The sequence below is a fragment of the Malaya genurostris genome, chromosome 1 (assembly GCF_030247185.1).
Source record: "Malaya genurostris strain Urasoe2022 chromosome 1, Malgen_1.1, whole genome shotgun sequence".
NCBI lineage: Eukaryota > Metazoa > Arthropoda > Insecta > Diptera > Culicidae > Malaya > Malaya genurostris.
The window spans coordinates 5,656,271-5,668,948 of record NC_080570.1 but is presented as its reverse complement, the minus strand read 5'-3'; the positions used below and the strand labels follow the sequence as shown (position 1 = coordinate 5,668,948).

The following is a 12,678-nucleotide window of genomic DNA, read 5'->3' as shown; positions in this document are numbered from 1 at the left end:
ATTATTTAGTTTTGGAATATATATTGTTGCTTGTTATTGGTGAATCGACTACAAGAACTGTGAACCATTTTGCAATAATCATCAGTAACTTCAGTTAACATATATACGTATATAAATTTACTTTACTTCGATTTTAACCATGTTTGTCATGCATCCACCATGTTTTTACCTTTCATGAAAATTTACGTTGATTGGTTTTAACAACATTATGGTTATTGCATTTGCTTTTGTTTTTCAATTACATAAACAATTTTCCAAATGTGAATGGTATTAAAACCTCAGTAGAATGCTTCAGCAGTACTAAACATGTTTCTCTTGTAAGAAGGTATACAGTGTCTCTGTTGTTTATGTTTGGAATATTTAGCGTTATTCGAAATTTTAGTTATTTCCTAGTACTGTGAACTAATTCGAAACAGTTTTTAAGTATTCGGTGAAACTCTCAAGGGGACATGCATTGTTCCTATTTTTTTCCTTTCGGGTAACTCTGTGTTGAGTTATCTTGACTACATACGGGATATTGCTTCTGATGTTGAACTATAAATAATGGAAATAATTTTTTACAAAGATTACAAATCTTCTCACTTAAATTGGACCGTTTTTCGAATAATGATCCAAAACAAGGTTCCATTTGAGGAGTTTTTGGTACAAAACAAGGTTCCATTTGAGGAGTTTTTTTTCCTACGTTTCGTCTTCGACTCATCAATGCAGTTCATGTTGAATTGGTAATGCCATTTAGCGATTCACCATTAACTGCTAATCAGACGTAATTTTCAGCCAAAGTGATCGTAAAAAATAGCGAAATTTTAACGTGGCTTTCTACAAGTGCCTTTGAAGACCTAAATGATGTATTTCATACTTCCTCTAGATTGTTTTCGTATGAAGATCAAAAACGGATTCCGCGTAGTTTACAGCTCAATAATTTTTCAGAGGCGATCGTGTGATACTTTGACAGATCGGATTATTGACGACAGACACCAGATATCGATCGTGAACATTTTTGGCTTCTTCATTCGATTGATTTATTTAGTTTCTTTCAGCCAATCGACAATCTATGCTTCATGAATTTTAAACGATCGCTTACATAGCGTAATTTTTCCACGTCAGCATTTGGCGCACACTCCGACGATCCGCAGTCAGTGAGAGCAAGTTTCATTCACAAGCCGTGTCCATTCCATTAAAATATTTTAGCACCATCTCGACAGCACTATTCATATTCCAATGAATGATGCGACTCAACTCCACAAGTGATAGTGTGCAAAAACAACCCAAATCGTACAAGTCGAGCAAAGAAAAACCACTGAACTAGGTTAATTGTATATTGGCATCACTCATGGGATCCAAGGTTCTTTGGTTGATTCGACGAACAGCCGACGATGAGATCGACTTGGGATCGCGCAAAAACCGTGTTCCGAGAGAAGGGTCAATCGCTTCCCCCGACGACTTCTCAACTCTGTATCTACTTACTGCATGTGCGTGCGGATGCGTGTCAAGTCGGATAATTTTCCACATGCTTCATAAACGCATTCCATTCAATCGAGACTCGAGAAGATGCAATCCATCTGCTGACGTCTTTCGAACAGTGGCCGACCGATCATCTGCCCCGGCTTCTCGTTTTTTGCCGATAGTGACTCGCGGTCTGAGTAATTGGGGACGACAAGCGAAGCAGTCTAAACAAACGCGGGCCTCGCCTTTGGTGCCTCGTTTCCTAGAATCTACGGACGGTCTGGGTCTGGGGGTTAGAATCTGGGTCATCGCGGTTTTGCCTGTCTGACTTGAGTCCAAGACGTGCCTGGCGTCCATTGCGGTTCGCAATTGATTCCAGAGCGATTGGCAAGCCGCGGTTGGTGAGATGTAGTACGTGAGTTGCATTTTGGCGGAACAAATTGGTCAAATATGGTATGTGGCAAGGGTTACTCACTTTGGTTGTTTTCCACTGTTGGGTTAGGTCTTATTATTTTATTCGTTCTAACGTAGAATCTAAACTGTAAAAGGTAGTAGCATAAAATAACTAAGCCGATTGAAATATTAACTGTCAGAATGAAAAAGTCTAAGGTAATTTCAAAAGTTGCTTTTATTCTTCATATCAGTTGTTTTCGATTAGCGTACCTGCTTGATGTTTTTTACAACTAATCAAATAAATCGATAATTTGTGAAAATTGTCAAGGATTCACAGTACGATTACTAATCGATTAGTAGGAATAAATTATTCGAACAAAAACATGATCACAGTAGGCCGACACGAAAAATTTATGCTCCCGTAAAAATTGAATTCCCGATTAGGCAGGAAAGGTGTAATCAATCGGAGAGACTGTTCAAAATTTAATTTCATTTTGTCTCCGAACCACTTAACCGATTTTCACAAGCTCAAATTTAAATAATAGGCCCTTCAGTTCCATGGCCTGTTATTGAATTTTGTTTGCATTCGTCTTCTGGTTCCGGAGTAACGAGGTAAATGTGCAACAATATGAAAAACAATGCACTCCATTTTCTTCGAAACCGCTTTCACTCAAATCAATGGTATTACGATCCCATAAAACGAAGGTTAGTTTTAACGGGACATGACTTCCGGTTCTGAAATTACAGGCTAGTCATGAGGTCCGTTTTATGCGGTTTTTTTTTTTGAAAAAATAACCAACAATGCTCAAAAAGGAATTGAGTAAATGAAGCTACTGAAGATTATTGCAAAATGGTTCACAGGCCTAGTAAAGAGCTACAGCCGATTCACCAATAACGAGCAACAATGAATATATAAAAACTAAATAATAGGGACACTGCATGCCTCCTTGGTGAAGAGAAGCAGGTTCACCAGATTGCCGAAGCATTCCGGAACATGCTTCTCTAGCGTTTATTTTTTAAATATTTTAAACTGTAGTTTAATTTATTTTACAGAACTGTGAATCAATTAGAAAACAGCTTTAATAATTTGGCGAAACTCTTAAGAGGGCATGCAGTGCTCCTATTTTTTCATGTAACTCTTTGTTAACCTATCTAGATTACATACGGTTTATTGCTTTTGATGTTGCACTAAGAATAATCAGTTTTTGGATAGCTTGTTTGAAACACTTGCAGTGTTGGAAACAAATTTATCCATGCATTTTTTTACCGTTTTTTTGTGTCAATTTCCTTATTTACAAAGTAGCCCAATGGTAGAGCAGTTCCACGGAGATTTTCCCGAATTTCATTTTTACTTTTTTATTTCAATCGGTTTCCTAGTAAAAAAGTTCTTCTTCACTATCTGAATCTTTCAGTGCAGAATCTGATTTAATAAATTGTACTCCGATTAGCATGAGTGAATTGAATTGATTGGAGTACTTCCTGATTTTTCAAATTCAAATGAATTTATGGATGACTTTTAACATTTCATGTTAATGGTCATCGTGATCGGTCTTCTACTCTACCCAACTCTGTAATTTTTCGCTCTCGTGTTTTGCGCCTTATATTGGCACCGTTACAATTCTGCAAGTGAAGCATTGAAAGTTTGAAAAATTCACACAATCTTTCAACTAGAACGTGCGATTATCGATATTTGGGAGTGTGGAAAAAAAGCGATTGTCGGATGTGTGTTATGTCTCTTACCGTGTGTTACTCAGCCGTTTTTTTTTTCTAGGAATGTAGATTTTCACAGATACACAATTTTTCGTTATGCCATTCTTTTATAATAATATCAATCTTGCATTGGAACCTGCAGGCAATTGGAATTTCAAAGACAACCACTCAGCAATTGTTTAAAGTTTGCAATTGTTTTCCGATTTTGCAACGGAAACTTTTACTTTGAACACAGCAAACAAACGGATGCATTCTTCCCGTCCCACTGGAACTGCATTCTTGCATTTTGTCAAACGGAGTCTTGTTCGGGCGTACGAAAACAAAACTTAGCAGGCCTTGCGAAAAAAATACAAAATAAACCCACACCGATGGAACCGCACTGTTTACCAAACAAAAACCAATCACGTTTGCAGCGCAGGCTTGCTTTGATGATGGATGCACTAAACACCGAGAAAAATATATGCTTTAGAAAGATTACCTTTTTCAGAGTGCTGGATAGACTGAAGGACTGCGAGTTGACGCGTATCATACTGATCTCTGCTGCTGATCGAACTGCACCGCACAAAGAACCAAAACCGAAAAACCACTTCCTATTTCCTTGTGGGTAATAAAATTATCGCACAACTTTCTTCTTATTCCTGGAACCAAGCTTCCCGATAACTGTCGAGTGCCTGTTGACATAAACACTCGATCAAATCAACAAGCAGTCGGACAATAGCACTGACATCACCGCCAACAGACACAATCACAATTGGATACGCGTGGAATTCTTCTTCCTTTCGGAATTTCGGCAAAACGGGGGAAGGCAAATGTTAGCAAATCATAAACTCCGTCGTTTTTCTTTCTTTTTCTTTTAGTCGTTGCAATTCCTCAATAAATAACAACGTCGCGAAGCGATTATTGCATACGAAGCGGGACTGTAAACAGACGAATTAACTGTCAATTGTTTTGCGGGTATGGGTTTTCCAAAACGGCCCGGATTTGGGTTACCGGCTGATGTCAACAAAAATGTTTCACAAAAAAAAGACTATGTTAATTTGTACTGGCCAATTTAAAACAAGCGCCGAACCGTTTTCAAACCCCCATCGCACCCGCCGACTAAGCGCACTGGCCACAATCACAATCAGCACACAATTAGCATTTGGTTGTTATCAATAAAAATAAAAAAAAACAACACAGAACCGAAGAAGTAACTTCCGCTATAAAAACACAACACTGAAGCCATCTACGGAATTGGCTAATCTTCGCACCTAATCTGCGCCTGGCTTGGGTTGTGCGGGAGAAAGCAACCCAAAGAAGCGATGGAAAGAGTAATGAAAAAAAACACACTTCAAACTCAAATACTTTTTTTTTTTTGCTTCTTCAGGGCCTATCTCTCTGGGCGCACGGGGTTCAAGTACTATCTGCACTCTTTCGTTTTAGCTTGCCTCGTAGTCCAGCTTCCAAAGCCAGACAGACACAGAGGTTAGGGCAGGGCAAGACGCGTAAGGCGGTTTGCGTTAATCCCGTTTCACACTTTATCCATTTTTGCGCCCAAACCACTGCCGAAGGCTTTGCGAAATAACGGAACTTCCGTGGGTTAGTGGTTTGCGGTCACCACCGGTCGCGCCGTTGCACACCTGAAGTAATCTCCCGAACAGAGCAGGATGATGACGTACCAAGCAGCGGACAGGATCAGCTAGCGAGCGATCCTGGAGTCGCACACGCGGGTGTAGGCCGGAAAAGCAAAGGATTGAAATTTTCCACAGTAGAAAGGGAAACAAATTAAATAGAAACTGAATTAACATGCGCGGTTCTCGGTTCTTCACGATATGTGTACGATCACTTCGAAGGTTCATATTAGAGATGGGCAATTCGCTCCTGAGCTGTTCCAGTGAATCGAATCATTGAAGTGAGCTGACAGCTCACAGCTCTTTTCAAAAGAACCGCAGCTCACCAGCTCACTCATTTGCTACCCAGTTCACTGCATTATGACGAAGGGAACACGCTACGAGCTGATCGGATCTTCGGCTCTTTAAGAGATTCAATTTAGTCGACATCAATTAAAGATAAGTTAATTCGCATTGCATTCATTGCATCATTGCAAATCAATGATTCAATTTCGATCATGCATATGAAAGAAAACCGGTGCATAAGAAAAACGGCGCACAAAATGAACCTTAAGTTTAAACTAAAAGAGCTGATGAGCTGATACATCGAATCGATTCACTTTGGTGAGCTGATCGGTTCGGAGCTGTTCACCAAAATGAGCTGTTTTGCACACCTCTAGTTCATATGCGACTAAAAACCTGCGGGTCCTGCTTGGTTCTCTCTCACTCTCACGCGCTCCGCATTCGCTCACTCTCCATGTCAAGCAGCACCGGCTACATCGCAGTAGGCAAGGAATGGGCGAACGAAAAAACGAAAACATGAAGACGACGACGGCCAATAAAAACAGTCCCCGGCTCAATGATGCCCGGCTGAAAGTAAGTAGAAAAGCCTAATTTCTATTCCCTTTTTTTTCTTCTTCTTCTTTCAGACACCCACAGATGAAATGAATGACCTCGTCCCGCACGCACGACAGCATCGTCGATGGCTCTCCTCTGGTGATGGAACGCATTTTTTCGTGTTCGGTTTTTCCTGTGTTCTTCTGCTGGCTTAATTTAGGGTGGTTCGTGGAGCTTGTGCGGGGATTGTCTTTATTTCATTCATACAAGGTTGCCAGGCTTATTCGTTTATATGACAACTAAAACTCTCCACTTTCTTTCGTTGTACAACGTGTTTTCATTCTTAATACATTCAATAAAAAGACGTCGAATCAAGTGCAAAATTCGAATTTATCGGTACGCAATCTACCCTGTGCTTGACTGTGAATCGTAAGGTTGGAAGTGGAACAAATCCAGAGGTATGTTCCTGACAAATGGACGAGACGCTGCACAGTGATGCCAAGGTGGCCGAAATCCAAAAAATAAATTTATTTATTTCCTGTACTGTATTAATTTTTTTGAACTCTCAGATAAGTGAAGGATTATAGTATAAAAATTTTTGAATAAGAAATAATCTCTCCATATCCTCTCAAAGATAGTGTAAACTTTCTTTTCATCCTTCCATACAAAATATATGATGTTTTACGAGTTCTATATAGGTAGGAAAGGGCTGCCACTGTTCAATACTATTTGATTCTATAGCATTTCTTCTCTACTTTTCAGAAAACAATATGCGATCCTGCACATTTCTGCACCTTAAAGGTTATTTTCAATAGTTTGCGGGGTCGACAATAAAAATCACAGAAACAAGGGCCAGACTTTTGTAACTGAAGACGGTGTCAGTAAAATTTAAATAAACGGCTTTATGATAAATAAAATCAGAATGTTTTTAACATACATAACATAAAACACCTATATAAATGTCGCTATATAAATCTATTTTTTTACTATACCAATCCTTGGAATAAACTATTATAGTTTCATGATTTTTAGTAAGAGTATCATTTTAGTACCGTTTTTTTTCAAAGCTTAGTCCATCGTTATATACCACCACTAAGACTCGGATACCACGTTTGAAAAATTCCTTTTCCTCAGATTCGACAAATGAATCGATCCAACTTTTGGTGGTGTCGTAGTTTTTGAAGCTGACCTGACAAGTTATGTTAATTCAAGGACATACGAAATATTTTTTGTTATACTGGTCTCTAAAAACCATTTCTGGAAGTACCATAAATAATGACAGAAGCTTTAAAGAGAAACTCACTTCTATATCTCATGGAATGCTTAATCGATTGTCACACGGTTAAATTAAAAGGAATAATTTCAATGTTTCATACAATTTCTATCTTCGATACGGCCAAAATTTTAATTACAATTCATTCCAAACGACGGCTATTTAAATAATTTCATGAAATCATCGAAGAATTTTCACGTAAAAATAACACAGGCGGATTATGAAAAAAGGTTTTTTTTCAAACTATAACATATTTTGTTTGCTATTTTGGGATTTCGCCTTCTAGCAAGATTCACAGATCTGTAATGCACGAAAAGTTTGAAACTTACGTCGTGAGACGGCCAAAAAGTACCAAATATCAGTGTAACAGTGCGGCTGAAAAGTTCGTATCGTTTAATAGAAACACACATTTTTTGCTAAAATTCGTTTTTATTATTCAACATAATTGCCATCAGAGGCGATACAGCGATTATAGCGATCTTCCAACTTTTCGATACCATTTTTGTAGTACGATTTGTCCTTTGCCTCAAAATAGGTCTCAGTTTCAGCGATTACCTCTTCATTGCTTCTAAATTTTTTACCAGCGAGCATTCTCTTGAAGCCTGAGAACAGGAAAAAGTCACTGGGGGCCAAATCTGGAGAATACGGTGGATGAGGGAGCAATTCGAAGCCCAATTCGTTCAATTTCAGCATGGTTTTCATCGACTTGTGACACGGTGCATTGTCTTGATGAAACAAAACTTTTTTCTTTTTCAAATAAGGCCGTTTTTTTTTAATTTCGTCCTTCAAACGCTCTAATAACGCTATATAATAGTCACTGTTGATGGTTTTTCCCTTTTCAAGGTAGTCGATGAAAATTATACCGAATCCCAAAATACAGACGCCATAACCTTACCGGCCGATTGTCTTTCCACGCTTTGGGTTCGGTTCATCGCGTGCAGTCCACTCAGCTGACTGACGATTGGACTCCGGAGTGAAGTGATGGAGCCATGTTTCGTCCATTGTTATATATCGACGAAAACATCGGTTTTATTTCGATATAACATCTCCAAACACTGCTCAGAATCATCAATTCGTTGTTGTTTTTGATCGATTGTGAGCTCACGCGGCACCCATTTTACACAAAGCTTTCTCATATCCGAATATTCGTGAATAATATGTCCAACACGTTCCTTTGATATCTTTAGGGTGTCAGCTATCTCGATCAACTTCACTTTACGGTCATTGAAAATCATTTTGTGGATTTTTTTCACGTTTTCATCGGTAACAGCCTCTTTTGGACGTCCACTGCGTTCATCGTCTTCGGTGCTCATATGACCAGTACGAAATTTTGCAAACCACTTACGAATTGTTGCTTCGCCCGGTGCAGAGTCTGGATAACACTTATCAAGCCATTTTTTGGTATCGGCGGCACTTTTTTTCATCAAAAAGTAGTGTCTCATCAACAGACGAAATTCCTTTTTTTCCATTTTTTTCACAATACCAAAAGTATCTTCACTCAAAATGCAATATCTCACAAACTAATAATTAGACAGCTGTCAAATTTATACACGTATCTTTTGAAGGTTGGTACTAACTGAAAATGGTATGGATTTGATTCTAGTGGCGCCCTCTTATAGAAACGATACAAATTTTTCAGCCGATCTGTTACGTGGTTTTGGAATCACTTCTAAGGAAAACTACAGTTCGTAAAATTTAGACCCACTATTCGCGATATTTTAGAAATCCAATATTAGAAACCAAACGCGAATGAAATAACTATTATCCGAAATGTCGCACCACCCCAACCGAAAAGCATGCAAATAATCTCCTTCGCATCACATTTCGCATCCTCTCGCCCTTTCGTACGCCGCGCGTTGATCATGAATGCTAAACCGAATGGCGTCGGACGCCGATAGTAGTAGGCTGTGAGAAGAATCCACGCATTCGCTTCATCTGATCAGTCATGGAAGGAAGAGCATGTGGAGAGGGTGGAGAGCGAAATGTCTTCGGTTTTCGACTCTCGTCGTGCCCATGGAACGCATCCAGCTTAACGAATTTTGGTTGCGATGCGTGTCTGTTGAAATTGTGACAGAGAAGAGAGAGAGAGAGAGAGAAAATCTCTCTCAAGTCACGTACTTGAGATGGTTGGTGCTACCAGGCGAACACACTGATGGGTCCCCGCGCGTAGAAATTCTAGAACGACCGGATCAAAACGAATCTAGCGAGAACACACGTACCCTCTTCTTCTGGGTCGGCTGGCTGGACCGGCAGAGCAAGATGGGAATGGGATTTGCTTGTTGTCTGTACGGTACATAAAAAGGCTCGTTTACAACCATTGGCCTAAGCGGAATTGAATGGGCGCTTGTAACAGGCCAAGAAAAGAACAGCAACAAGAAAACGCAGGGTGTTGACTCTTGCTGTGCGGTCATTTGTTCGGGGATTCGTCGAAGTCTAAAGGTTTCCAAAGTCAATAGGAGAAGAACGAGAAAAAAAAACACGCGAGCCCTCACGTCACGTGCGGAAAAGAATGGATTTCGTTTTTTTTTTTTCAGAAAAGGGGTTAGTAGTAGGCGCTGGTAGATAGTGGATTGAGACTCGAACCGTACTTAACGCTAGGCGGACACACGCCGACTCTTACCCCCAAAACATCACTTTTCAGTTGTTGATTTTGTTTTTTTTTTATTAATTTTATTTAGGGGGATACTTATTTTTATTGAGTGAAACGAACAAAAACATGAGCTAATTTTTGCCTGACAGCATCTTCCTTTGTCTGCTCGAGTCGAACAGCTGCTCGACAACGGTTCGGCGGCCAAGCAAATAAATGGCATCCTGGCTTGGCGAGAGATAAATTCGAACTCAGTATTATTGTGTATTATTTTAGCATGTGCATTTTACTGCGTCATTCGAAGCGTTTCCGTGGTGGGGAAAGGCAGACACACATGGGGCTCGGTGGTAACTCGGAGGAGGAGGAGGAGGACGACGGAGCAAACAGATTTGCGTTTGTCGCTTGTGATGCCGAATTCGACCGGGGGACGACGACGACGAGGAGTTCGACGTCTTCAACGGTAGATTAATGGTGAACTAGGCGTGTTTTGAAATTGTTGAAAAATAGCAGTTACCAGCTCTGTAAACAATTTTCTTTTTTTTTCGCTCGATCATGTCCTCAATAAAAAAAAACACGTAGCAAAACCAGGGAACTCAAAATAGCTAATGACAGAGCGCGAATGATTCAATCGAAGCAAATTACCGCGAAAGATTCTCATCAGTAAATATTCCAGCTGGGAAAGGTCCGCGGGCAAGTCATGCCGGTCTGATGATGGGTGAGGTGAAGCGGTGTTTCGAATCGGAATCCCTCTCTCGAGGCGGCGTCGTAATTCGCGCGGTATTGATTTGCCATTTACTCGAGCAGAAATCATTTCGAAATATACCCTCCATCCAGAAGCTCGTTCGCGTTTTTTTTACATTCGTGATTCCTCATTTACGGATGATCCCCTCACCCGTCAAGTGAGTATCAAGCGCTGCCTTATTTGCATGGCTTACTTTGATGGTGTGATTTTAATCGTAGCAATCCGTGAGCTTATTGCGCTGCAACTTTCGACCGCCAGGCCTTAAACTCTGTAATCTTCAATCTCTCGCAACAACCGTCGGACAGGTAGCGGCGGCAGTCTTCGACACGTGAAATGTTTTGCCAATGAGAAGCGTAGTGTAATTGCTCGAACATGACGCCCCACGGACACCCTTAGTTCGGGTGGGCGGGGTTTCTGTCCTTTTTTTTCCTTTCCAGTTTCTTCCGAGACATCACAGCCAAGCTTAACTGCTTCTGCTGCTGCTGCTATTGGTAAGTATTTCAGTCGATTCCGTCAATGTTCTGTCACTGCTGTCCAGGATCAAAGGCACAATCTGGATATAATTTTCCCACAAGCTAGGGTCCGACCGTGGCGGCAAGAAGCAATAATCGTCCAAACTTATGGAATCGACATTCCTCGCGTGCAGTATTTTATCGCACATATGCATTAGCTGTAAACGACTAGAAGTAGGTACAGCAAACATTCCAGCTTACGACCGATTTAACCTCAATCTCTTCCAGATGTTATACAACCGGCGCGCGCAGGGCCTACTGCAATTATTTTTATCGCCCTCGCCTGTGATCGCACAGAGCATTCCTCTCTCTCTCTCTCTTTCTCACAACGCCATCTATCAACACGAATTAACATGTCCCCAAAGGGCGGGTAGGATAGGGGTGCAGAAAGGAACTGTCTCGGTTGTGGAAAATGCTTAACCACCAATCACAATCAGTCCTAACCCGAACGGCTAGGCTAACACGCAGACACAGGCGAAAAAGCGGTTATTTATTCTCTCGCTGGGGGACCCCCCGTCAGAGTTAGGCTACACGCGCGGTCCGACAATTTGTCCCCGGGTTGCGTGATTCTGACCACGGTTGGAGTTAATCCGAACCCCCTTAGCTAGCTAATAGTAATGCGGATCTGAATCAGGCTTTTCGCGAATAAATGGATGCTGCTGCGGACAATTCCTACGCTACTAATGAAGGTGATTTCCAGAGGTTTCGTTTGACAGTATTTATGACCGCATAGTGTACCGAATCGGGTGTTGGTGGAAGTGGGAGAAATTCACCGGTAGGTCTTAGGATTGGTCTCGGCCTAGAGAGTTAATGGAATTGATCTGCAGAAGGTAAGAGACTCCGGTAATTTTCGTCAATTTCTAGCATTCCGAGGAAGCCAAATGGTTCCCAAAGTCTAGATAATTCAGCGTTGAACGAACCTAAATAATTACGGGACTCCAAGGAGTTCGTATATAACACTTAGACTAGAGATCTTAACAAAATCCAAGTATGAAAATTCAAAAACTCAGGGAGATCCCAAATAGTATGAAGAGTTAAAAAAACTTGGAATAGAAAACATACACTGAGTTAGAATTATTTAGTAAGGCAAGAGGAATTGATTTCTGGAGATCTGGACGCTTCAAAATATTCAAGATAGTTCAGAAAAATAATTAGAAAATCATATCCCGGTTTTCAGTCTATCAGGACTCGATATCCGGGATTCCTGATTTGGGACGCGTAAGTCGCAATCCGTGATTCAGAGCTCAGAATCTGGGATTCAGAATTCACGATTCGGATCTCGGTATTCTGGGTTTGATATTCGGAGTTCACGCTTCACGGACTTCAGATTGAGGGTTCGAGATTTGCTATTCATACTCTGGATTAGAGTTTCAAGATTCAGAATTCACAATCCGGGATCCGCGATTCGTGTTTCGAGTTTCAGAATCTACGATTCAGGATTCGTCATTCGTGATTCGAAATTCGCGACTTCAGAGATCCCTGATTCAGGAATCGTGACTCGGAATTCAAAATTCGGAGCTCGAAATTCAGTTAAATGACCTTCGCTACTCGACACTAAAAATTTGAGATTCGAGATTCATAGTCCAGATTAG

At 40.7% G+C, this 12,678-nt stretch overlaps 1 protein-coding gene across 4 annotated transcripts in view; it reads right to left on the bottom strand.

Moving 5' to 3' along the window:
- The window catches only part of LOC131431006 (uncharacterized), a 352,841-nt gene that overhangs the window by 130,426 nt on the left and 209,737 nt on the right, over positions 1 to 12,678 (bottom strand). The window contains exon 1 of one of the 4 annotated variants that reach the window (XM_058596403.1): positions 4,025 to 4,348. The exons of the other annotated variants lie outside the window; for them this stretch is intronic. Within the exon in view, the coding sequence (XP_058452386.1) occupies positions 4,025 to 4,075 (51 nt within the window). The 5' untranslated portion in view covers positions 4,076 to 4,348. Of the gene's footprint in view, positions 1 to 4,024; positions 4,349 to 12,678 lie in introns of those variants that run through there. 4 annotated transcript variants of the gene reach the window in all.